At 35.7% G+C, this 27723-nt stretch overlaps 1 protein-coding gene across 5 annotated transcripts; it reads left to right on the plus strand.

The window, feature by feature from the left end:
* Positions 1 to 144: 144 nt before the first annotated feature.
* On the plus strand, positions 145 to 27218 carry LOC113231135 (nuclear distribution protein nudE homolog 1-like). 5 transcript variants are annotated; one of them, XR_003310533.1, is made up of 7 exons: positions 2815 to 2939; positions 6024 to 6489; positions 13172 to 13431; positions 16368 to 16601; positions 17167 to 17275; positions 22557 to 22800; positions 25003 to 27218. XR_003310533.1 is itself a non-coding variant. In XM_026465325.1 (6 exons), exons 1-6 carry the CDS (start codon positions 253 to 255, stop codon positions 22586 to 22588), a joined length of 933 nt encoding a protein of 310 aa, XP_026321110.1. In that variant the 5' UTR covers positions 145 to 252; the 3' UTR covers positions 22589 to 24047. The 5 variants fall into 5 exon arrangements, 4 of the variants coding, with proteins under 4 accessions (XP_026321110.1, XP_026321107.1, XP_026321108.1 ...); XM_026465325.1 differs by lacking the exons at positions 2815 to 2939; positions 6024 to 6489; positions 25003 to 27218 and adding exons at positions 145 to 371; positions 774 to 952 and having other exon boundaries at positions 22557 to 24047; XM_026465322.1 differs by lacking the exon at positions 25003 to 27218 and having other exon boundaries at positions 22557 to 24049.
* Positions 27219 to 27723: the final 505 nt, after the last annotated feature.

Consider the following 27723-nt stretch of genomic DNA (forward strand, 5'->3'; position numbering starts at 1 on the left):
GATAACAATGTCAACTTTCGACTCGTGATATTTTTCTATTTATCAAAAACCATTGTTTTTGTGTGTTTGTTATTAGTTTTTTTTGTCTTCATGAGCATGCGTTACTAGAGTGCCTTTAGGTGTAGAATTTTTTGAAATTTATAAATGTCGTAACATAACCCTACCGCTTCAGATTTAGTTGGGATTCTTCCTCTACATCTGAAAGGACGTTATACGAAGTGTTAATAACATGTGTATGAATAGAGAACGAAAATGTCTTTACCATCAAAGGTTAACAAAGAAAACTTTCGCCTCCTCGACTTATCTAGCGACGAAGAGTCAGAAGACTTGCAGTTAGAAATAATTCCAAGTAGAAAAAAGAAAGTAACTAGGTAAGAAATAATTTATACATCAGCATAGGTATTAGACATATGGACAGTGTCCAAAATTCAATAAGGTACGAATAGTGGCCATATGGCATTCTCTGGAAAAAAAAACAAGACAGTGCTATGCTCAAATAAAAATAAAAAATTTTGAGGAAAAAATGTATGGTTAATTTATACAGTGTAAAATATAAGTAATACATGAAATATGTATATAATATAGTGTAATAAACATATGTTTGTTGTTATAACAATGTATGGCCACTAAATTGATAAAGTGTTAGGCATATGTTGTTTGAAGTTAAATGATTGTTTAAGTTTATTAAAAAAAATATTTAATTGGTTTTGTATAAGAGTACTCTACACTACTCAGTTTCTGATATTAATATATTTGTTCATATATTTTTGAAGGAGAGACCGCTCACGTGGTATTTCACCTAAAACTCAAGAGGTGAACATCGGCGCCGAGGTACAATGTGCCGTTCGCTGGGCCCTGCGGGGCACGTTGCTCCTGTGGCTGCTAATGCTCACATGGATCTGTGCTACTCTCTACGACCAGGTCTCCAGCATGAAGATGCAAATGGACTCTGGTGAGCACATACAATTTATTGTTTTCTACATAAGTACATAATCTTTTTCATTGTTTAGATATTCTATGATGTTTACCATGTCATCGAAATTAGCTTGGCTGAATTTTATTTGGTTTATTTATTTGGTTGCTAATAGTTATGTATAGACAACTGGGTACACACCAGGGCTCCTCTGCTGAAAATGTGAATATGATATTGTTTTATACTTTCATATATCTCTGCTGCTAACTCATTATACCAGTAGCGATAATGGAATACAGCATACCAGATTATACAGTGTAATGTACTTTACACAACAAGTTATTAAGCAGTATTCAGTGTCACAATGCTTTAGAATTCATTCAGAGTGCAGGTGCAGGAGTGGTGGCGGGTGCGTGCGCGCGGGTCTTGGCTTTCACAGTGCCGAAGCTACTAAAACCGTTAGATCCACATGTCGAACTTGCAAACGGACTCTAGACCAAGCACTATGTACGTACATTAGATTTACACGCACCCGCCGCCACTCTGAATAAGGCCTTACTACCATGATACTCAATTATTTTTGTAAAATTACTCCACTAGCTTGTTATAATCATTAATACAAAGATCAAACACAAAGAAAAATTCCTTCGATCCGGCTGGACTCTAACCAGCATTCTCGCTATGCCGTGGCTGAAGTTATAAAGCTTTCTTTTGGTCAGGTGTCATCCTACTTATGGATGATTTTGAAATATAGTATCTACCTATTTTCACATTTTAAAATTATGTACTGGACTAGAAAGGCAGAAACTCGTTCATAGAAGAGATCCGTGCTTAGCAGTGGGAGTATACATTTGTTTAATTGTACTTAACATTTTGTTTACATCGGCGTTACGCTCATTACGTTTAGCAATTTTATTGTCATGGCTGACAGTAAATAGCTATCTACCTAAGTAAAATATTTCAACAAACACTTTACAGCGAAATTATAAAAAATAAGGACGTCGCAATTTCGTTTTTTCTAATTATACGTTGTAATCAGAAAGTCACTTATCAAAAAATATGCTAGGCAGTATGTGCTATACATCTCATCAGCAGCAGGTGCGTAATAAGATGTAACACTTTTGTAACAATTTAGTGCACAAAATTTGGCTTCGTCCCCACTACTGGTACTTGAAGCGTAGGACGGTAGGACGTCAATGATATCGCGCGTAGTAACCAGGAAGTTAAATTACTAGAAATGTGAGTGATAAAAGATATTCCACAAATTTAACATTTTAATTGATTACATAAAGATTTAGGGTCGTATTCCAGAACTCTACTCAATGCTCAAGTCAGGATTTGAGCAGACTTGAGTATGATTTCAAGCACTGAAAATATGACCCTAATGGCAAGGACTTGAGTATGATTTTCAGTGCTCACTGCAATACTCAAGTCCTGACTTGAGTATTGAGTAGAGTTCAGGAATACGACCTTTAGGTTTGTTTAAGGCAATGCTTGATTAAAAGTGTAAAATCGATTATGACACAAAAAATATTTGATAAATAAGACTCGAATACATATGTACTATATGTACATTATGGATGAAATACGCAGTAATATTAATCATTAATTGGGTTGCACGTAGGATTATTAAAATTAACGATAACATAAATTTTGATAATAGCCACATGTTTCATCATAATATAATACCTGTTATAGTTTAACGATACAAGTTGAGGTTCGCTATATTTCCATAAAGACTGTCATTTCACATTGTGACGAAGAATGCATGCGGTTAGTTTATATTATCTTTTGTTTTTTGCACAAAGTTCGTGTCGGTGCCATATCTAGTTTCTATATGCCCGAAGAGGCGGTAGGACGCATGCTCAATATAAATACGTGACGTCACTAGCCAGTTTGCACCCTGCCGTCCTCGCTAACTATTCTAATCATAAACATTATATTTTCCCCTTCAAAAAGTGTGCATTCCACATTCGAAATAATTCGAATAATTTGTCCAAAGGGATTGTATTGCGTTTCTTAATCGGTAGTCTGTTTTTCTATGCGTGTTGTTCGGTGGTCGTAGTGTTTTAAGTCTTTTAATGTGTTATCCAAAGTGTTTCTAAAGTCCTTCATTTACCGTTTTAAAAAATGCAGTAGTGTTATTGTACGTGTATCCATGACTGATCAAAGCGAATTGATTTTCGCGATATGTCGCAGTATAAGAGCGCGCTTTTCAAACTCGCATAACAAAGATAAGCTACTCTTTTACATTTCATTATCAAATGTATTTGTATGCACCAAAAGGGCATGCAAGTGATGAAGACTATACAGAAATGTCTTTAATTTATTATTATCACAAAAGCTGTGTAAGTGGTGATTGGTTGCCGCATAACAGCGCATGCGCCTTGTTCATTCACCGCTTATAGGTCGATAATGGTCACGTATCTCTTGGCCTATCAAATACACGATGTTTATCTTTAAGTTATCTTTTTATTCAAATGCATTGTGGAGGTCGACCCGTTCGATTTCTTTTTTAAAAAGCATATTGTGTTACGTTTAAAGCTGATGAAGATATGGAGCTCAACCACATAACCCTGAAATCGATTTAGAGCGATAATTCCTAAGACGATCGCCATAGAATAATTATAGTACAGTCGAAGCCCTAAGGTACCAGACCCCTTAACCTTCTATTTGGTTCTGAGTAGACCAGTGAGATTATAAATGATATTAAACCAACTTAATCTTGAATCTGAGAGACGTAAAATGCAGTTTGGTATGACTTCCTTGGAATAACGTTTTAAGTAACTTTTTAAGCCAATTTGATCTTTAATTACATTGTATAAATTCAAATTTCAACCAAAAGACTGGAATTTCTTTACACTTTTCTGGTAAAGACGAAGGTTTTCAGAACCAAAACGTCGGCTAGAGGGTCAGGTATCTGCGTAGGGCATCGGCTGTACATATCCGAACGCGGTTAAATCTGATTATCGATAATGATTCGAAAATACAACGATGTATATCATATTTTGACTTTAAATTTAAGACTAACAGTGAAGTAACTAACCTACATTTGTAGAGACACGTGCAGGAAACGAGGGAATAAAGGTAACGCATAAACAACTGTGATGCCTCCCGGTCAATTAGCAATTTAAACCGAGTCAACGTATAAATTAATAACTACGTAAACCGTTTTTGACTGATGTCTTTATTAGACATAGTTTGTACATTCTAATTTAGTACTTACCTTATAAACTCGTTTGCAAAAAAACGGACACATTGTTTTTTTCTCTCTGAAATAATTGCAATACGAAAAAGGTTTTATTCATTTAAATATGCTACTGGCTTGATAGTTAAGTATCTACATTTGTAACAACATTTGTTCCATTTCAAATTTATACAATTTATTTTTTTCATAAAACCCCTCTACAAGAAATTTACTCTTCACTGCATAAAACGGCGGAAATTGTTGAAAATTGTAATTTATAGAAAAAAAATGCTGAAACCACTTTTCGTATTCATAACATTCTGAGGATACTTATACTTATACTTACTTAAATTATCAAATTAACGGCAGATGACGGTAAATAGCTTTTCTTAGGTGCCCGTTTTTTTGCAAAAGAGTGTAGAATAATAAAATTTTATCAAATGTCGATGGAATAAATAAGCAAATGTTTTAAATTTTTGATATAAAAAAATAAGTTAAGAATAATAATAATAACGCACACACTCAACATAGCCCCGCACTAGGGATGCCCTGTGTCGCGGATGCCATGGACACACACATAGACAACTACAAATTACATCCAAACTCACGAGAAAAATAAATGTAGGCCATACAAATACTTCTCCCAGCCCGGGAATCGAACCTGGGACCTCTGCGTGGTAGTCTCAGTCCGGCATGGTAACCGTTCGGCCACGGAGGCAGTTTAGAATAGAATTTGTTTAAAAATGCAACATAGTATGCAACATTTTAGGTGATTATCGTATTGTAGATCTTATTATCAACCCATAAGCGTCTCGCTGCTGGGCATGCGTCTCATCAAAGGAGATATTTACTATATAAAATGGATTAAATAAGGTTCATTAACACCTCAAGACTAATATCTTACAGAAGCTTATTCAATGCATGTAAAGCAAAAGCTTTGTAAAACAACAATTTTTAAAATGCTGAAAACATGCCTCTACATTACACGGTCTTTCTTCAAACCTATCTTAATAAGTTATTGTAATATATGTAATATATTTTTCAATTTAACTGAGGTCGTAAACCATTTAGCTAGTTAACACTATCCGTAAGTTTAAAAACAACTAACTCTAAAACTCAAGATCAAGGTTCAGAGTCTAGTTTTCAACGTCAACATGTAGACGACCTTTTTTTCATTTGTGTATTCACTATATTATTATGCATATTATTTATATATATATTAAATGTATTACAAGTTAATATATGATGAATATTAAGCATTGGTTTCGTCACGTAGACATGTACAGCACATCTAGGTTATATATACGCTTTTGTTCGAATGTCGCCTCCAGGACAACGGAACAAGATCCCTCAATGTTTAGCTTGATATGCTGCCGTCCTTACATTCCGGTTCACATTAATGACTTCAATAAGTCTAATCGTTCCTACGTAGGTATTAGTTTAATGGCATCAACTAGATTCATCGGATACATTAATAATTCAATGGCTCTATTTGTTATTAGTAGTTTTTCGACTTTGGCTGAAGGGAATGCTCAGTTCCTTGTCAAAAAGTTTATCAGTCTACATTTCCTGTATTGAGTCGATTGTATCTGTTTATTTACTTCCGTAGATCAAACTAAGCAGTTCCTTTTTGATACTTGCTATCAGTACCTATAGTGTGTTTAAATTTGCGATTTTATTTATCCAGGACAATGTACGGTTACAAAACAACCATATATCGCCCTTAATACTACCATATATCGCTCTTCAGTGATATATTTATAATATACATAATATTAAACGCAAACCCCAATAAATAAAATGTCGCATTACATCATTGATAGCGCGGACATAGCGTTTATGTTGTTATTAAACAATACACCTATATAGACGCATAGAAAACAGACTACACACGTGACCTTCCTGATCGTAAAGTATTAACAGGTAGCTCCACAGGACCGGTTAACCTGCAAGTTTGTACTGTGTTTAGTATTTACATTATAACACGTTCACTCGCTTATCTAACGTTGTGAGAAACACACGTGTGAGACCGGACAGTGATAGTGTGACAAGTGCTGCGAAGTGTGATGCGGTAGCGATTCTCTCGACATGGAAAGCGCGGTGCATGCGGCAGTGCCGCTGCGGGTTGGGAAAAAAATGCGTAAGCGACGGGAGTTGGACGCTTTAGTGGGAGGTGGTGGTGCGCGAGGGGGAAGACTTCTCTCAGCGTCTAGTGACGAAGGAGAACCATGGGCAAGGCGTGCTACCCGACGCCGTCGTTCTCGCCCTTTCGTTCGCCTGGCAGCTGCATTGGCGCTGTGCGTATGCGTCGTGTCAGCTGCGACCGTATTATGGCTCTTCGTGGATGTGCGGAGACAGATCGTTTCGCTCAGGATTGAAATGGACAGAGGTTTGTGTAATACATTGCACATTTTTTACCAGTTACCAAAAGACTATTTTGGAACCGGCCTCGAATAAGCACAATCACAATAATAAATAGAAAGTTTATTGTCATTAACGTTTTTATTTTCCTTTTTGGAAGTAGAAACACTTATAGTTCGTTATGTCTCTATACACACGTCACAGCATTTTTACATTTCCTTAACATTAGAGCAATAGATGCAAAAACATTAAGTATGGATCTCAAATTGCGTTTTTATTCATGTCATAATATTTTGATTACTTAAATTAGCTGTTATAAAAGAAAGTTCAAAGAGAATGTTAACAAGCTGAATTGCGTAACGGCTACGGAAGCCTACCTTGGGCATATGCGACATGCTTTTGACATGTTTTTGACCTGTTTTTAATTATTATTGTTGAGAAAAAATATTAAGGTCTAATTTACATGGCCACAGAACAGCTTGGAAGCGAATTTTTTTCGGGGATCCTCGCGCATTCGCAAATTCTCACAGCTGCCCCCGGTGACGCCTGGCGAATACACGGGAAGTGGCGCGAAGGCAAGCGCAGTGCGTCGTCGACCGTTTACGAAAAATGTTATAGCATAATAGTCATAAAAAATAGGTGGAAGGTATATAAATCTTTGCAAAATGTTTCATATTGCCGAAAAAGTTTTCGTTTCTTCCATAAATCATGTACCCAATTTTTTTCACTTTTTCTGTTCTTTTTTTTTCTCACACACAAGCGAAATAACACACAAATAAGCGAAATGAAAACAATATCCAAGTCCACAATCCTTTTGGTCTAGACTAAACAATCCTTAACCATAACTAACGTAATCGACATTTTTAGCTAAATTGAGTTAGTAACATGTCTGGAATCAGCGAAACGAGATCTACAAGCGGGTTTTTTTATATCTTACTTAGTGACGGTTTTATTAACAATTTTTTTTCAAAGAAAAAAGTATAAGTGCCAAAATATAAATGCGTTAGTTATAACAAGGAGGGCAGAATAGAACACCTACTATAGTCTGAAGATGCAGTCGCGAACATTCCTGCGACTGCGCGTATCTTCTCACGCAACGAAGCGAAATACGCTTTCGTTCCATTCCGTAAATCTCAAAAGTAGTTATACCCTAATAAATATATACTTCTTTAGCTTACACAGGGCAGTATCGTATTGCAAAGGTAAACAGCTTAATTGAAGAATTTCCCTATATACTTTTTACAATTTTTGTACTCGACACTCGTTAACAAAGGGTCCATAAGACAATTAAACCAGGAGCAAACAATCTCGACCTAAATACGAACAATATCAGCGTGGGTCTCAACGGCATCTTATCAGCTATGAGTTGCGACACTCTATTGTAGTCTGGGGTGTGACAAGTGATTTCTATTACCCACGTACTGCATGTGATTCATCGTGACTGGCCCGATCATACCTTATAATCTTATATGGCTTGAATAACCAATTACAACGTTGCATTGTCTTCAGACGTTAAACAAGTGAATTGTACAAAACACTTCGTATTGTATAAAGTCATTTCACAAAAAATGTAACCATACAGCGCAGCGCCAGAGAGCAATAAGCCTAATAATACACTTCCAGTTATATTATTCGAGCCACCACGCAATGGAAATACTTTCCTCGGTTTTACAAATTCAAATTTCCTTCAAGGATTTAGCAAAACTAAGCTTTTTTTTTAAATCCTATACTGTCCCACTGCAGGCCAAAGGCGTCCCCTCTCTTCACACCTCTCTGTTTTGCCCCACTGAGGTCCAATCTTTTAGGTGCGCGTCTAGCTCGTCTCTCCATCGACGCTTTGGCCTGCTGCATTGTCGTTTTCTGTCTTTAGAGATCCATTCTGTGGTGACCTTCGCCCACGACTCGTCTGACATGCGGCAGACATGATCTCGCCCTGAGTGGGACTGAACTTAGGGCATTTAATAGTAAAAATGCAAGGTGGCCCGGAATGATGTGTCCATGAGTGTAAGATTTGTAACAAAATTTAATGTACTCATATACTAGTAGGTGCTCATGTTTATAGAAAGTCAGTTACTATAGAAAGTCATAATAAGCTTAATTGACGATTTCAATGGAGTGGTGGGTAGCGTACTCATAGTACAGGGATTTCCCGACCTTGAGGCCGGGTAATTAGTGTGATTGCTTGCATTATTATGCCTATATAGATATGATCGTTGTACACAAGATTACGCCACAAAACATATTATGTACAGAATGAATTTTAACCGATAGTATTACTACCGTCATTATCATAAATAACGTAATCGACTTTATTAGCGAAATTGAGTATTAATAAATCTGGAATCAGCGGAACTAGATAGAGAACTAGAACTAGATAGATAGAGAACTTATTTAGTTTCAGTTTTATTGTTAATAGAAATCAGTGTTGTGGACGTCGGCGCCTAGACGTCGACTTGCGGACCCCCGTTACCCCATACCATACCACATCGTGGGTGTGTTGTAGAAAGGGCGAAAACGCCAAAAGTTTCAGAGGAGCATGTTTTAGTTTTTTACTGTTTTAATATATTTACGTTCTGTTTTAAATTCAATTTTAAAACTCAAACTTAATTAAAACCAAATTTGAATTTTAAAATGGGACTATAAAGGGGAATATAATAATATACAATAATAAAACAGTCGTTAAAACCTAAAACATTGCTCCCTTGATTCGAAATCGCTGTTTCTCCCTTTCTACAAAACACCGACGATATAGTCGAAAGTTACCAAAACGCAAATACGTTGTTTATGACAAGGAGGGCCAGATGAGCTGTCAGAGCATTTCCTATAATAACCGAAGTTAATATTCCCCTCATACACGCAACAATAGATCAACCTCCGCTTTTTTTACGTTACGTAATGCAGAATTTTCAACAAATAATTTTGACACGCATAAATGTTCGAGATGTGTATATACGGATTATCTTTATGCCTTACCGTCTAGGTATTAATAGAATACATAGTAGCCATGAGAAGTTAAAAATAATGTTTCCGAAAAGGATGTATAGATAACGTCGATGAATAACTATAGATGTACCTAATAATCACTTATAAAAGCTATATTAATATGATTGCACTTTACTATGATGGAAAAATACCAAGACATGAAACTTTTTTAAAACGTTTTGACTGATTGTTATGTATGTGGTTTGCGTCAACGATTTGTTGACGTCTTCCATTGCGTAGCTCGGTACCATATATGCATAGGTATGTTGGAAAATATGGATTTTTTTCATTTACTCGCTCTTGGAAGTTACTACGTAGTTTCAGTATATAATAGGGAATGGAAATATTTCAGTTCTCCTTTGTTAGTAAACTAACGGTCTATGCATGACAATTCAGCGCGGATGATTTGATGATTTCTTTTTGTTTAGCGTCCAGCATATTTGTAAATTTATTGTATGTATTCATAGTAATGAAGTGCATGTATACAATCTCGTTTGTACCTCACTGGGAATAGCAGAGGTTATAAACCTTTGCTTGCTACTAATGGATGCACATAATACATACCCATGTACCTACTACTTATAGTAAGTAGTCAAAATTATTATGTATTTCCATGAAACGTTGCGACTATAACTTGAACGTCTTATATTGTGGTTAGCAAGTCTTATAAAAACCTTAATTTGTATTTAAAAAAGTTCCAGTGAGTTTTTTCTTTTTTTTACAAGCAAAAACTTTGACATTTCCTTATTCTGCCATGTGGAATATCTGAACAAAAAAAGCTATTAAAATAAATTCTGTATTTTAAAATGCGTCAGCAGCTAGAACAGGTACCCAATATCAGTTGTGTGTTGGTATACGAAGGTATTATGCGTCTAGTCTTCATAAGAATGCGTAAAATTTCTTGAACTCTTTACCTGTCTGACCAATATTTCAATATTCATTTACCACGTCATCCGATAGAGTTCAAAATTGTTCTAATATTGACTTCGAAGAGTGGATAGGGTTCTGTATAAAATCATTTTATTGAGCTATAGTTTGTTATTAAAAAAATCATTAGTAAGTAAACCATTACAAATCTGATGGTAAAAACTAGGTTGCTGCTTAATTACGAGCAAACGAGCTTCCTGTTTTATTTGGTTCGAATAACTCGATGTTATTGACCTAAATATGTATGTAGCGAGTGACCTACATCGTGGTTCGTGCTGAACCTTCTATATTACCTTACCTACATAAAAATATTACTACATTCTTGTAGGAAAAACGGGAGTCTCAGAAGAAATTTATCGTCACTGGTTATAGCAAGAATTTAGTTTTACATATTTTTTTTATTTTATATTTGGAACCACATATATACACACATCAAAAAAAGTTTGCGATCAATAGCATAAGCTCCTATAATTCTTTAAATTTAACTTTATCAAGAAAAAATCTATGTTGTATGCTTTCTTTAAATAGGAATACCCTGTTTGAAATTAAAATATAAAACTATTTTTTATTATTTATTTTAAAAAATTGAGCCATTAATCATAATGTAATAGTGATAGAAATTTCATAGAAAGAAAAAGACCGTTTAATTAAACTTAAACAACAATTTATTATTAAAAGGTGTGAATTCAATATAAAATAACTCCTCCCCTGGCTCGAATACATGCGAAGATCCTCCTGGGCATGCTGAGGATCAAGTTATCCAGCATTTCCTGGGGTAACCTATCCCATTCTTCAATAGCGGCTTCCCTGAGCTCTGGAACTGTCTGGGGACGTGGCTCACGATTCCATACTGCTCGTTTAAGAGCATCCCACGCGTGCTCTATTGGGTTTAAGTCGGGCGAGCCGGCAGGCCAGTCTAATCGTGTGATATCGTATTCTTGAAGAGCAGCATTGACTCGTTGAGCTCGATGTGCGGGCGCATTATCATCGACCAGTACAAATTGGTGCCCATGGTTTACTCGGAATTTTCTGACGATATCATCAATAGCAACTGCTTTGTACATGTCTGCTGTCATGAAGCCCCGATACGGGATCAAAGGCGTTCTAGCTCCAATCATAATGCCACCCCAAAAGGACACCGATTTTCCGCCTTGCTGAACTGTTCCAGTGGCAGTTCTTTGTCTTTCACGGGTGCCTGGTCTTCTCCAGACACGGACACGTCGGTTATCTGGATGAGTGCTGATTCGGGATTCGTCAACGAAGAGACAGTTTTGCCAAATGTTTTCGTCCTCACCTTCTTCATTTTGCCGAAGTCTAGCCCACTGCAATCTTCGTTGTTGACGTTGCCGGGAATTGAGCGGAGCTCGCCAAGACCTCCGTGCTCGTAATCCAGCCTGGTGCAAGCAATTGCGAACGGTCTGCGTGCTAACTTCAAGCCCAGAGGCGGCCCTGACTTCTGCTTTTATTTTAGTGGCGTTGATTGTTGGATCACGGGCTGCCAGCAATCTAATATAGCGCTTTTAGGCAGCTGTCAAAACAGTTGGGCGACCGCTGCGAGGTCGGTCAGCTAAATTCCCCATTCCGTGATACCTCTGCAACGTAGCCACGACACAGGATTGGGATATAGCAAGTCTGCGTGCTATTACTCTCGTGGTGTATCCTTCTTCCCTCAAAGTTACTATTCTAGCTCGTAAAACCTCTGATAATCCTCTTGGCATTTTTTCAATCACAACTTTCCGCGAAAAATATCTTGAATCGCTTATAATTGACTAAATCAGATTTCTGAATGAGCGTAAGCTAGGACTGAAAGCCTTTTTATATGAAAAAACAATTGAACGGGGTCATTGTTTTATGTTCTAATTTATTTTTAAATAAAGAATCTAAAAAGAAGAAAAAATCATAATATAATCTACAGTAACAAAAAAGATTTCAGTTTTTCGAAGTGATCGCAAACTTTTTTTGATGTGTGTACAGTGGTACATGCTATAAGGAAAAATTGCTTAGCAAACTGTTCACGATTCTGATTTATAAAAGCTGTGTAATAATTATTTTTAATTGGAAGCTTATGGATAGTGATGATAGTGACTGACTGACGCAGATAAATTTATTAAAATACTGACATTTCTTAAGAATGGAGTCAGGAATTGACACTTACCAATCCACCACCAACCAGCTCTGAATTTAGGTGTGCATGCTACATCATCGACCCCATTATCACTTTCCATCAGGTGAGATTGAGGTCAATTGCGTACTTAAATAAAACGAATTATCATCACTAGGTCTTTACTATTTTGCAACAATTTCGTTAGTAACCATGTTGGCAATGTTGGTCAACTAATATAATAAAACATCAGTTATAATAATTGTTAATACAAAGATCGAACACTCAGAAAAAATTCCGTCGATCGGTCCGGATTCGAACCGACGACGTCTTCTAGCATACCGTGTCAGACGCTATACCAACTGAGCCACGGAACGAACCAGCGGACCTCACGAATTTTTCTATGTGCTTGTTGTCGTGTCTTTGTATTTGGTTTTTCAATGACTTTTTAGTCGTAGCACCATCTATAAGAAATCTATGAAAGTTTTAGTTAGTTGTTATAGCGTCTGACACGGTATGCTAGAAGACGTCGTCGTTCGAATCCGGACAGATCGAAGGAATTTTTTCTGAGTGTTCGATCTTTGTATTAACAATTATAACAAACTAGTGGAGTAATTTCACAAAAAATAATTGAATATCAATTAATAAAAATTTAAAATCAGTAATAATATTATCAATAATAATATTTCTTTGCCAACAGTGACAACAACAAACCAAGGTGTAGGTGACGCTCTACAAATATACCACACCGCAGCCAAAGAGCTACGCGCAAACGCCACAGAACTGAACGAGCGTTTGTCAAAATTGGAACATGAACATCAGGAACTAGCGAAGAAAGTAGAACAAGCAATAAAGAAACTAATGTCTGTGTCCGATCAACTTGACGCAGCGCCTGAAATCAGTAAGACGCCGAAACTTGTCGGCGAATTGCAGATAACTATCGCTGATCTGGGATCGCAAGTAAGTATGAGATACCTTTATTACAACCTTATTATCAGCTAACACGATTTAGCGAGACTACAAAATTAAGCAGCGTTGAATTGTCAAAATAACGCAATACATTTGGTGAAATAAATACAGCCCTTCTGCACTCTACTTTCATAGCGAACGAAAGTTATTTTCGATGTAGATCGATTTTAGTCTAATTCAAAATCGGGACTTAATCATCATCATTCATTCATTCATCTATCAAAAACATTATTTCATTTACCTCGATGTTTCGGATGAGATGTAACGTTTATACACGATTAAGTCTCGATTTTATAACCAAATAACGTGTGAAATTTGTGAACGTTTAAATCAATAAAAATGGAAGTAAATTAATTTGCTACTGTGCGATCCTAGTGAAGGTTAAATCGTGCAAAATAGCTGCGCTTGTGTTGACTATTTTTTCATGTAGCTAATTTTCCCACACTCCCCATAAAATTAATAGAATAAATAACACAAGCACAACTATAGTCACAAATACCACCTCCAAAATATACCCGTCATGTGTTTCGCCTCTCCACGAGGCATCCTCAGGGGATGTTGATTGCTCGACGCTCGGCCGAAGAACTGGGTTCGCGGAGTAACAAATTAATTTACTTCCATTTTTAATAACTTGAACTTCCACATAGTAACGCCTGAATCTATTAATTAGTTGAAATCATTGTAGGCTTTATTTTTTACGACACTATGAAACTTTTCGTTGACAAGAATAATCGAATCATCAAAAACGTTTAATAAAATTGCATTAGAGCTGTGCCCTGTTCAGTTATAACGCGTACATACATTCAATGGCGTTCTTTTATAAATGACACATAAATAATTTAAAAAAATCGGATTATCTTTATTACATAGGTAAACAAAGTATACTTGAAATCGTAAAATTTATTGAATACTATAACTTATTCGTGAGAGAGATCCCTGAAAAAAACTGATAAGAAAGTTTAATGTTTGCATTTTGTAAATAGGTAATTCGTTCACATTAACCATAATTATTTTAAAATATATACATAGTTATCTATAAATATATACTATCAGTATAAGAATGCAATATTTTATGTTTATCTCTCAGGGTCGTATTCCAGAACTGTACTCAATGTTCAAGTCGGGATTTGAGCAGATTTGAGTATGATTTCAAGCACTGGAAATACGACCCTAATGGCAAGGACTTGAGTATGATTTTCAGTGCTCACTGCAATACTCAAGTCCTGACTTGAGCATTGAGTACAGTTGTGGAACACGACCCTCAGACCCTCTTAGGGCCCAATTTGTAAAGCGTGCATGTGTAAAACAAAATTTTCTATTGATGCTCGCGGTATCTGCCAAAATCAAATTGCATATCATGAAACTGAGGAAATAGCTAAAATATACAGAGGTTTCGCTGTCTCCATGTTTTCGTAAAATGCAGACAAAGCTGAGTCGTTTCGGCAACTGAGTTATTTGTGGACCCCAATGCGATTTGGCATCTAGAGTTGTATCCAAAAAAACACAATAAACTGTATATATGGGGTACAATTGTTAATTTCTGGCTATATGTTTGTGGGCGTTTGTCTATTGTTTGGTAATGGTAATTTTACAAGTTTTTTTATCGTGGAAAACAGGTTATTTTGGCATAGTACACGTCATCATACACGTTGCTGCTTTGGCCATCATTAATATATGGAAGTATCATTACCAAATTATAGTATATCGTATTGTACACCTTCCATGGGGTTCAAACTAACAAAAATGAAACTTTTCGGATCTAATTTTTTTTTCAAACAAACCATCGTTTCGGACCCATTACAGAATTGACTGAGACAACCGGTACCAAAAAACAAACATACGCGGCTTAGATCCGAAAAAAATAGTTTAATTTCCTATGAAATATATTAATACTATAAATAACCTAAAAATTGCCACACTAAACTACGACAATTTTATTGATTCAGAATGTGAATTTCGTTGTTGTATTCATTTGTAATTACTTGCTTCCTCGTTAACTATTAATTAAGTTTCTTTAGTTAATTTCACTAGGATCTATTACGAAGTAGGGCAACTTGGCTGACAGGTTAAAATTCAAGAAATTGGCTTAACTTAACTATTCAATTTATTATTAATAACATCCCTAGTATTCAAAATAGTTGCTTCTCCAGCTTTCAGTATTTGTGTACTACACACTCCGTAACATAAACAACTGCGAATAAATAAATAAATAATAATTAGATCGGTTACCATGCCGGACTACCACGCAAAGGTCCCAGGTTCGGTTCCCGAGCCGGGAGAAATATTTGTATGGCCTACATTTGTTACTCTTGTGAGTTTGAGTGTGATTTGTGCGGTTGAGTTGTGAATACATGTTTTTTTTTAGATTTTATTACTATCAAAAACGGCAGAAAATTTAAAAATTATAACAATGTAGCGTAGATTAAATCAAAGTTAATAATAAATAAAAACACTTTCAACTAAAATTATATTATAATTACGAAATTTGCGAGAATACAAAAGTAAGGAAGTAGTAGTATTTCTGTTTTTTTTATATATATTTTTTTACTTTTTGTCTGGTTGTTAATTTATTTGTAAACGTGCAGCTAAGAGCGTCACCTCCCGATACAGACTATTCTTAAAAGGAGGCGCCAACCACTATAGTTTAAGAAACCATGTTTGAAGATAAATAAAGATTATTGAAGATTATTATCAAAAGTAACTTCGAACCACTTGACAAACCTATATTTGTAGGAAATTAAAACAAACGAATGAAAAAGGTACAATCGTCTAATTTTTTATTTTCATATTAGACCTAAAATAAAAAAGTAAAACAAACGGCATTTTAAATAACACTCCATTATTTTGGAAAGTTTTACTAGCGTTCCGCAAAATTTTCCAGTGTGTGTATTTTAAACCCTTATCTATATTATAATTATTCTTTGCAGATGAGAGGTTTCGACAGTGCAATAGCGACAGCTCGAAAACAAGCAGCAACAGCCACATCCGGCTTAGAAGAAGTAAAGACTTTACTTCAACAACTAGAGGCTCGTACCAACGAGACTATTGCCAGTGTATTAGCTAATACGAAGAGAGAGAACGAGATCGAACTGCAAGTTCAAGCTGTGAATAACACTCTCGATACTAAGCTAGAAACGTTGAGGACCAGAGTTGAAGTAATGGTAAGTGATTGTAATACAATAACTAAATAAGTACTAAGTGTAATATCAAACACGTATGATACATAATGTATTTGTTACATGATATATGATATCCTTAAATTAGTTCCTACATTAGTAAGTAACAAAAGTATATATCAACAAATTAAATTATATTGGTCGTACGGATAACTATATATAAAAGAATTTGGCTAATTTTAAATCCCTTTTTTTTATCTGCTATATGCATTTAATGTGGTTGTCCACTTTTGCGCTAATAGCCTCAGTTACTATTTAAGTTCATTATATTTTATCAACACTTATTTATTTTATTAAGGTAGTTTGTTATTTATAACAATTTAATGTTTATGTTGTGTAATTTCTAATACACTTTGAAAAAAGGAGGAGCTCAATTCGATTGTAGTCTTTTTGTATGTATGTTACGCGATAGTTTATTTGTTTTTGTTTTGTTAACTATTTTTAAGTTTTTAGCTACCACTAACACTTCTCATTTTAAACGCTAGTAAAATCGCAGGTTATTATTTAATGCTGGAGATATTATGTGACATAATATTGTGTATTATTACAGAAGCCGGAAACCACACCGGCCCCATCTACCACGACGGTCACCACTCCCAGTAACACCTCGTCGTCAACCACGTCATCGACCACCACCACTCCTCCCCCACCTCCTCCGGGTAAGTATTATTACATCGTAAGATGCAATCTACTGCGGGGCTTTATTTTCCTAGCTAGTTCAATACAAGAAGACTTCACATTATTTCATAGTATTCTCATTTTTTTCGTCGTACGGGTTCTCTCACGATTTTTACCTTTATCGTTAAAGTAAATGAAGTGGAAACTGTACATATAAATTAAATATACTCAATGGCGTTGGCTCGTGCGGCAATTCGATATTAGTCCTCCTACAGGGCAAGGACGCTTGCCGCGTTCTCTTAACCAAGCCATTACTGCTTATGTAATATAACACACGTGTTCTGCTGTAATGTGCCTGGCTATTAGAACAGTTCTAAGTAGCAGGAGAGCTCTCTGTGAAAAAATTCGTCCAGGGAAGTACTGCCGCCGGTATATTTGATTGAAAGTTGTTATATCAATCGTCCATTATACCCAATGACCTTTATTTCATGCAAGAGTCTGTCAAATGTCTGTGTATCATAAATTAATTATATCCGTTGAGCGTTATATCGGCCAAAAATATGTCATATACTGTTATATCTCACGAACCGCACCCACAAGGTACACTGTAGATTTAGCAGCAGTAGCTCCTTGTGTAAGAGTTTGTCCAGGGAAGTACTGCCACCTTACCTATTTCTACCGCTAAGCAGTAATGTGACCATTACTGTGTTCCGATTTTTAATAAGGGTCCTGGTGAAATTACAGGCACAAGGGACTTGTCACCTTACGTTTAAGGGGACGGGCGCAGTGGCAGTGTCCCTTAAACCTTTGCGATTTAAGGCTCAGAGTAGCATTGCAATTATTATGGACAGGCGTGTCGCTTGCAACCAGACAACGACTATAATAGTTCATCCCGTCATTTAGTATCAACAAAAAAAAAATTGTTGCTTAGTCTCACTCAGTGGTAGTACGGTAATGTTTTTTGCAGAACTACTTTTGTAGTACCCCTCTTGTCTTTGAATATGACCTATTTATATAGCGTTCGTGCTGTGTTGCGGATTAAAAGATAGGACGAGACAGCGCAATCACAATCGATTAAAAATGTTATGTCTCACTGCCACGAACGCATTTGCTATTTTAAGATAATGTTCTTCCTTATATCGCAAACGCTAGATAGGCGGAAATAACCAGTTTCAATCAGGCCTGAGTCTGACTGTTTGTCGTTTGAATATCATAAAAGACGTTTATAATGAGGGAATTGGGTGTACTATACCAGGGCTCCGTCACTCGCTCAAGGTTATGCGATAAGTGCGTCGACGTCGGCGCAAGCTCTGGTACAAATCTTTCATTTATGAGCATTCGGCTTCGCACGACTGCACACGGCGGGCAACGTTATTTTCACCTATGTGAGCGCGTGCTTAAGGTTCCTTTTTCCTCGTAGTGAGGCGCCTGATGTCATTGCTCAGATTTAGTAGGCTGCTATAGCGTAGGTAATTTTCGACTTTGTATGAGAGTGATGTATTTGTTACTTAGTAACTATTAACTAACTTGTGACTATACGAGTAAAGAAGTTAACTCATTACACCCGCTGATACTAGGCTTGTTGTTGAATTGGGATGTTTTATTAACAATGAATTTTTGTTAAGAATGCTGTAGGAAATTGAAACTTAATCCTATAGCTTTAAATTATAAACTTAAATTTATTTTTAAGCACCAACAATTATTATTATCAAACGTGATGGCCGTATTAAAGTGGCACTTAACATGGCTGTTTGATTTCGCTATTAGGTATTTATAGTACTTGAAACAACATTTGACGTACAGGTAAACGTGCAGATACTGGCATATATGATCGTCTACACATGTAGCCAAATAACTAACACTAATACTTTGCGTTAAGGTCCACAGCGCGCGCACGTTTGAAATAATGAATATGGTCGTTGGGTGGACTGTTTATTTACGTATTTGCCTGTTTGACCTTTTTCTGACCCCTTTGGTGTCCGTTGGAAAACCGACAAGCGCGCGCTAATGCGTGCTGGTTTTTGCTAATTACTGAAAACTGAATTATTTAATGAATTCGTGTTCAAAATTCAGATGTGGAAAGGTAATATAAATACAAAATCGGAAAATCCTTGTTAGAGCGAATCGCCGCAGACGAATAAACCCTCAGTGGTTGTTAATCTACAGCTGCATGTATTTAACCTTTGTCAAATGTATTAAATAAAAATAAAGAAGTAGCCATTTTCCAAAGAGTTTCCCTAGTGCGGGGCTATGTGTGTGTCCGTTATTAATGTGAAAAATACGCCCGTAACATTGAAATTAGTGACCGTGTGTCCAACTAATACATTAATATGAGCTACGCCTTTTTCCACGGTACTAATAGTGGTTATACTTTAATAACACAGCAATTAATAACGATGTCGAACGTTCAAGGTTCCGGAAGTATAGAGGTAGTAATGTTTATAAGCGTTTGTTACGAGAATTACAAAGTATCGTTTGTAAAGTTATACAATTATTTATGATTAGTGATGTTTGTTCGCAATGCAATCTATACCTTGCGACCATGTCCGACCCGATATAATCGTAACTAAACCATAGCGTTGTTGTCACTTTCCGATGATTATTACGATTTACTCAATTGGAACATTTGCACAATTTTACTAAGTGCACTAACATTTGCACTTGTATATAACCTCAAATGGCTTTGGTTGGTTCCGCATACCAGTGCAAGTGTTGAACCAATCACTTTGGAAAAAATATATGTTAAATTTAAGGATAATATACCCTCATTACTATGCGGTGTGAAAACACGATTCCAAAAAATTTTCACGAAAGGAAAATAACACAAACTTAACTCGAAATTTTACAAGAAAACCGCTGTATTCAATAGGTACTTTACATTATACCAATTTTTTTTTATATCAACTGAACTAAATAGAATACGTACAGTATACGATATAATTTTTTTTAAATGTCTGTAATTCCGTTTGTAAAATATTAATTATGGAATAAAGCCTGTGTCCCTGCCACTCGACATAAGCAAAATGAACCGCATTAGTACGGGAAAATTTTTAATTCGAGGTGAGCTAGTATCGACTCTTAACAAAAGCAAATTATTTGGGTTTTAAGTATAGGATGAAGTTTAAATATTTCTATATACTATACGATTTAAGTTGTCGTAAAGTCGGATTTTTGCACCAGAGTATAAAAAGCCAAGTATTGTAATAGTATTATAGGAATTCGGCAAGTCTATGCCTACACGTCGCGTCTCTCGAAAATTTGGGTGTTATTTGAAAAAAAATTAAGGTATTCATCACAGTACTCTCATGCTACGTTTTAACTTTATTAAATGCAGTAGGTACTTATTGATATTTTCATACCAGGATCGCGGATTAATATCTCGGTTATGGGAGTTTCATCAAATAGAAATGAAATCTTTTACGAAGAAAATAATAATGTAATCGTGACATTGTATGCGTTATTTATTAACTGCATACATATAGGAATAGTACGCTCTGTGCTACGTTTGTATGGAGTTACACTACTTGTCTTATTATACTGTGTTAGAATGGTCCGATTTTGCAATAATAAATTATAATTGCCGATGATTGCTCTATACATTGTACAATGTCAATCTTTGAATACGGAAGGTGTAAATCGTAATTTATTGGAGACGGAAGGTATAAACCGTGATTAAATATTAAACTTTAATGGCGCAGGTTCATGGTCACAATCTACGTCTACGCCGCGTGTCAGCGTTGACAGCTTGCGTGTGGCATTGTGGGTGATCCTCTGTATATTTTAACTGCCTCTGTGGCCGAACGCTTGCTATGCTGGTCTACCACGCGAGGTCTCGGATTCGATTCCCGGACCGGGAGAAATATTTGTATGGCTTACATTTATTTCTCTCGTGAGTGTGGGTGTAATTTGTGATTGTCTATATGTGTGTGTCAATGGCACTCGCGACACAGGGTTTTCTCTAGTTTTTTTTATAATACCAGGTGACGGAACGAACAAGTCGTACATCTGGTGATAAACGACACGCCAGTCCATAAAACAGTTGCAGTGCCACTAAGAGCTTTAAATCGCAAAGATCTTAAGGGCACTGTCACCTTGAGACATAAGTTGACAAGTCCCATGTAATTTCACCAGGAGCCTTCTTACCCTTCAAACCGGCACACAGTAATCAATAGAATAGAATAGACATTTATTGCTACGCCACAACACAGGTACAAAAAAAATGATAACACAAACAAGGAAAACAAAATTAAAGAAATAATAATTAATTAATAAACTAAATAAAAAAAAATACAATAAAAAAAACAACATTAAATAAGGCAAATCTGACAAAAAACAAAAAAAATTGTACTGTCATTTGTGTGGTTGTGACGTACGCAAAAGGACTTCATTGAGCATAAGCCACAGCCATAATCAATTATAGCTGTGGCTTATGCTGAATGACCAGTGCTGCAGTCAACTGCAGCGCTGGTTTTCAATGAGCCCTGAGCCGAGATGAGTGACGGACGTGTGTGTCGCGAAAGGACGTAAAATAAACTACTTAAATATTTGTGTATGTGTTCTTTGTATATTGTGTTACTGCTGTATGTTATATTAAAGATAGTAAAAGTACATAAATACGGTACAAAAAATTTAAATATACCTAGTGTTTGCGTTTATAGTGTTTACGTAACAAATAAAATTATGCAATACACAACTCGATCGCGCCCAGTCAAGTTGCGACGAAAGATGCGCGGACAGACGCACGGGAGGAGAGGGGACGCTATTCGACAGCCGGTACATCGCTGCCCGCTGGGCTATTTGTTTACGTTTAAAATACTAATGCTCACTCAGAACGGCAGAAATAGGTAAGGTGGCAGTACTTCTCTGGACAAATCTTTCACAAGGAGCCTCAGGAAACTCAGCCGTATTACAGAAATAAAACATTAAAAAACGCTTAATAAAATTCAAATAGATAAATGAAAACACTGCCTAACCAAACATGTATAAAATAATCTTCGCGGCACTACTTGTTGGCGATGCTAAAAACTTGAAATAAATAATTAAATGGAAAGAAATAAAGAGATAGAAAGATTTAGTAAAACTTGTTGTCAAACCCAACCGTCCTAAGTCCACATTGCAAACTTCATTACTCCTCCGCTCATACTAAAAACGTGTTTATATGAGGATACGTAACCGGTGCAGCTATAAGACCACAACGAAACGCAATAGCTATCTCATTTAAACATACTGTTGACAGCTACATTACACACAACATTTATCATACTCACAAAATAGCAGCAAGTTATTTCAAAAGAATGTTAAAAAGTTTTTGTCTTATTCCAGGACCGCCCGCAAAGCCGAACGTACTGCAATGAGGGAACAAATCATTCTTGCGCTCGCGAGGTTGACTGGATTGCTCACATGATCTCACGACACGTCCACAAGACAAATATACGGTCCAGTTTTGATTAGTCAGCGATATTTTACTGGTGACGGAGCTCGTGGTGCAAAAATAGTCTGTTTATTAGGCTAATTATTAGTCCATTACAAATACTCCATGGTAACGAGACTTAGTTCCGTAAATACGGTAAGTTTGTAGTTCACCTGAGCTATATTGGTCCTGTGCGCAAAACTAACGCAGTTACATTGTAGTTTCTGTTATTTCTGTAAATTAGTAACTTGCAATTTGTTAGTTTTGTAACAAGATAGAACAAACAACGAAGCATAGCCTCTTTTGGTTTTAAATTTTAATTCGCTGTGTGTTTTTTCCCCTACTGGAATAGACGAGTACCTCTATAGATCTCCTTACAGTCTTGTCACTTTCGCTCTCCCGATTGTTCCAGACAAAGTTTAAAACTGCCACCAGTAAAATTTATCGTACTACTAACAAACAAGGACCTCTTATACAAACGCGTTTTTTTGTAACTAGCAGACGGAGCCCTCCAACTTATTTAAGGGTAGTGCGATGTATTTGTACGTAATGTTGTTCAGTGAAAAAGCGATCTTTGAGATCGTCATGCCATATTTGGAAGAGAGTTCATGCCGTATTCGTTTTCGCATTGGCAAATGCACATCGATCATAAGTTCTGCCGCCCTTTCACGGCGGTGATAAAAACTTAAAACCGATAAAATAATGTTGAAATGAAATGTAAAAAGCCGACGTTTCTCTTGCGATAACTTTATACCTTATCCACCTAGGAAAAAATAAAAATAGTGACAGATCAGCCTTTTTTTTACTGATTACGGCAGTATACATGGATTTTTTTTTAAATGTCACATGCGCACTTTCAACTAACGGCAGCAGAGATAATGACCTTAAAAATTAAAAAAGTCGACCGAAATCTCATTGAAAATTCTTAAGTACCTAAATACAAGATAAATGCTTAATGTTATTTTTTGTGTGAGATTCTGGTCGATGCATTGGTATGTTTTTATATGTCTTACACCATATTGATGTGTATATTTCAGGTATATTTATTTCGCTTTAAGATTATACAGAGATTATTAGAAAATACTAAACTGCTCAATTTTCTTTATCATATTATAAATAATAACAACTGAACATCTGCAGGTTCGGCAAATAAGCAGAAATAAAACTCTTAACAGAGGACAAACTTTTGTCCGACTATCACTGAATTTCACAAACATCCATTAAATTAATGACTCACTAAGTAACACATTGTCTCAACCTTTGCTTTGATAATGACACTATTATTTTGAAAGATTATAACTTATAACTCAAAAACAAAGATGACTGATGTCTGGCACGGTTTGCTTGAAGAAGGATTTTTTTCTAAGTGTTCGGTCTTTGTATTAATCCAATAATACATCGAGTATATAACCAGAAATAGACACGAAATGTCATTTAAATTGTTTGAAAACTATTTTGCCAAATTATTACGGTGACAACTGCGCTCCGTTTGGCCAGCCCAAATTCGAAACAATTGACGGATGTCGTCAATTGTTTCACTTCAAATTGACCAGTTTAACTTGAGCTTTGTTATAATGGACAAAAATTGAAAAGGTTACATATTTAATATTTAATTACCGATGAAATGTCGACTCATTCGTAGAACAAAGATCTACGTGTAATACTACTTGTTCTTAGGACATTGTACATTTCGTTCGTTCTTCGTCGCTATGGATGTCAGACCGACCATTGTTCGATTTTATATTTCCGAAACGAAATTAGATATATACATTCCCAAAACACCGTTACATAGGCCTTAGTTTGAATAACGAAATTATATATTTATTCTTTTTTCGCCATGTAATCACATCGGACTCTGTTCTTCGGATGAGTTCATGTGATTCCGTTTGTTTTGTAATTGATGTTTTGCTGTTTTTCTCACGCCACCTAATGAAACAGCCCCCAATTGTTAGAGATATTATCTTTATTACAATAAATACAGAATATTTTTGGAATATACGGAGACATACACCTATGTCAGTTGTTGGCGCTTTACTATTTCAGCTTTTAAGTTGTGATTTCAGCAGATATTTAAAAGTGATATAAGCCCATTTGCCTGATGAGTTGCTAGGGATGAATGGCCTTTATTTCGCTCTATTTCTGGTTAACAACACATAAACTAGTGGAGAAATTTCACAAAAATAATTGAATATTATTGGACACAATTTAATACCCTTTCAAAATTCCACTAAGTGTTCCACTTTTCAAATTTAAATTTGGAACATTAAATTTGGACTGGTACTTTTTAAATTTTAACACGTCCTAGTCTGGCATTAGATTTCTCTATGCGAGTTCGTTTAAAATACTGAACTTTTTCAGATTTCATTTGTGGAACAGACTCCCTTCCCATATCCAGTCTAGCCCGTTCCGTAACCGATCGATCGCTTCTTTCAAGAAAAGGTTGACAGCGCGCTTTCTTGCTGAACTTTCTTCGTAATCATCTTATTGTTTTTTTTACATATAGATATTGTATGCTATTTATTACGGTTAATTGTAATACTTATGTAACGGCATTTTATTTTCATTTATGTAGTTTATTGTATTCTCTTTCATTCTCTCTTGCACGTTGTTGCCCGCTTATAATCTTAGCTTTCACTGCCCTGCGATGTGTGGAAGAGATTTATTTTAGAGATAAGTCCACCTTTGCTCACCGTCTGTTAAATTAAAGTTTCTGTTGTATTTATTTGGTGCAATAAAAAATATTAATAAGATGCAATCGAGCAATCGACAAGTCTGCATTTATTTTTTCGTCACAACTTTAAAGAAATCTTCGATATTCATTTTGTGAATCATGATATTATATTTATGTTTACTATCTATTTCATTCATTAGGCACAAATATGTCTTGGACATTATGTTAGAAAGATTTATATCTACGTCCAAAGTGACGGCATAGACAATATAAAAACCGGCGTCATGAAGTTTTACTAATTGACCAATATCAAACGTGAAAGGATCACTTATTTAGCAGCATTGTTCAACGGCGTGTCATACGAATGGCATGTTCTAATATGGAATGACATTCTGATAACACCACCCGACGATGTAAATGTCTTCTAATACAAAAATTTTGTCATTAGGGCGCCTTCATCATCTATGTTGTAAGAGTGCTGCAGTAGCGCCATTTTTGCAGACTAGATATTGCATGAAAATTAGTAATGGCGCGGTTGCCGCACTATAGACGTCTAATTTGAAGGCGCCGTTAGTATGAACGCGGCATAATCGTACTGACATATGTGGCGTAACCCTAAGGTTGCAATAAAAAATGCCGAGTGAGAACTCGATACCAATGTAAATATTTAATTATAGATTAATTATAACTTTTTAATGATATATAATGAGGGAGGAATAATTAATGTATGTCACAATTACTGGCTGTAGTAAGTTCTTGAAGCTTTTTATGTTTTCGTTTTGCAGAGATCTGTCAACTTTTACACATTTATAAAACCTTGTACAATTAACCACATATTGAAGCACATTATAGAAATCGCATAATTTGTATGTTGAACAAAGTCCTGCCAACTTTCTAACGGGGTGCATTAACAAAGTGCTCATGTAGGGTTACACTCCACCAAATAGCACGCATCAACACCGTCCATACTAAATATGTATTTTATTTGGAACATTTGTGCGATTGATTATACAATTTTGATTGATTACTGACACACTTATCGTGTGGCCCAATGTACTTGAATCTATTTTTTCTGCTATTCTTCTGTCCTATATTTTTTATGATTGAATTATGCATTTTTATTTGTTTATATTTTCTACGGTCAGTAATTTTGGTACACTACAACGTGGTCGCACCGAGTGTTACAATATTGTATGGAGAGTGTGTTTTATTACTGTAATAAATTATTGTTAATAGATCAATTATTACACTATGTCTTGTTTCATTTTAAACTAACTGTATAAGAAGAACAAAAAATTATTTTATTGATTATTTACGTCATCAACAGACACAAAATGTTACTCAATTACATACATTCAAAAAATAAAGGTGCTTTTCCACCGGCGGTGCAAGACGAGGATTGAAATTTGTATGGCAATCAATTCTGTCCTAACGCATCTTCGCTAAAAATTATCTGGATGGGCGAGACGAGAATCATAATATTTATTGGTGTAATATTGAACAGTATTGCTGCCTACGAATAGTTAATTGAACTCTGCCTCGCACTGGCCCGAGTGATCAATCGTAAGATTGTGAGGTACGTACGATTTAAGATATAAAAAATGTGGCTTTTCTGTAAATAATTGTAGAGTTCCCTGTAGTCGAATTTTTAAATTTATCAACCAAGTGCTTTATAGGTATTTTTTAATATTTTTATTTACTATCGACAACCCCACCTCTCAATGGCTGTTAATGTCAACTCGCGATGGTTATTAATGGCATTTCTCATCTCGTCGGTGGAAAAGCAATTTAATGGTGACAAATGAAAGTATAACTCTTACTACATAGAACAAAATTTAAAAGAACTTATTTCTTGTATAGACAGACACGAACATTGTTGTCTATAAACGATACTAGCGCTGCCATTTGAGGCCTTTAATTACAGTCATTGACTTACACAATATTACAGTGATTTTTATAAAGTGGTGTGGAATTGATAGTGGTAGGGTACTGTAATTGCTATTGGTAAATGCTAGTAGTAGTAGATTATCGGAGCTGTGCATTAATATGAGTATGACAGCGTTCTAGTTTTGAGAGGTAAATATACTGTGTAAAACTACATGCACATGGAACTTGTCAACTTGCACACAACAAACGGGTGCAACAGCAGTGCCCCTCAGATTATTTTTATTTTAAAGCTCTGAATAGCACTGCAACTTTTAAGAGCGTGTCACCATTAGGCACAGGACTTGTTCCCGTCACTTACTATAGTAAAAAATAATGAAGCCCTACGATCAAATTTCATTAAATAACCCAACCTAACCTCCGGTTAAACAAACCGGTCATCCCCTATTACCACACTTAGAGGTGGAATATTTTTTTTTGAAATTTAAATGGGACCACATTTGAGGTACCTTTGGAGGTACATT

Source organism: Hyposmocoma kahamanoa, unplaced genomic scaffold (assembly GCF_003589595.1).
Source record: "Hyposmocoma kahamanoa isolate Upper Pololo Valley unplaced genomic scaffold, ASM358959v1 64, whole genome shotgun sequence".
In the NCBI taxonomy this organism is placed as follows: Eukaryota; Metazoa; Arthropoda; class Insecta; order Lepidoptera; family Cosmopterigidae; genus Hyposmocoma; species Hyposmocoma kahamanoa.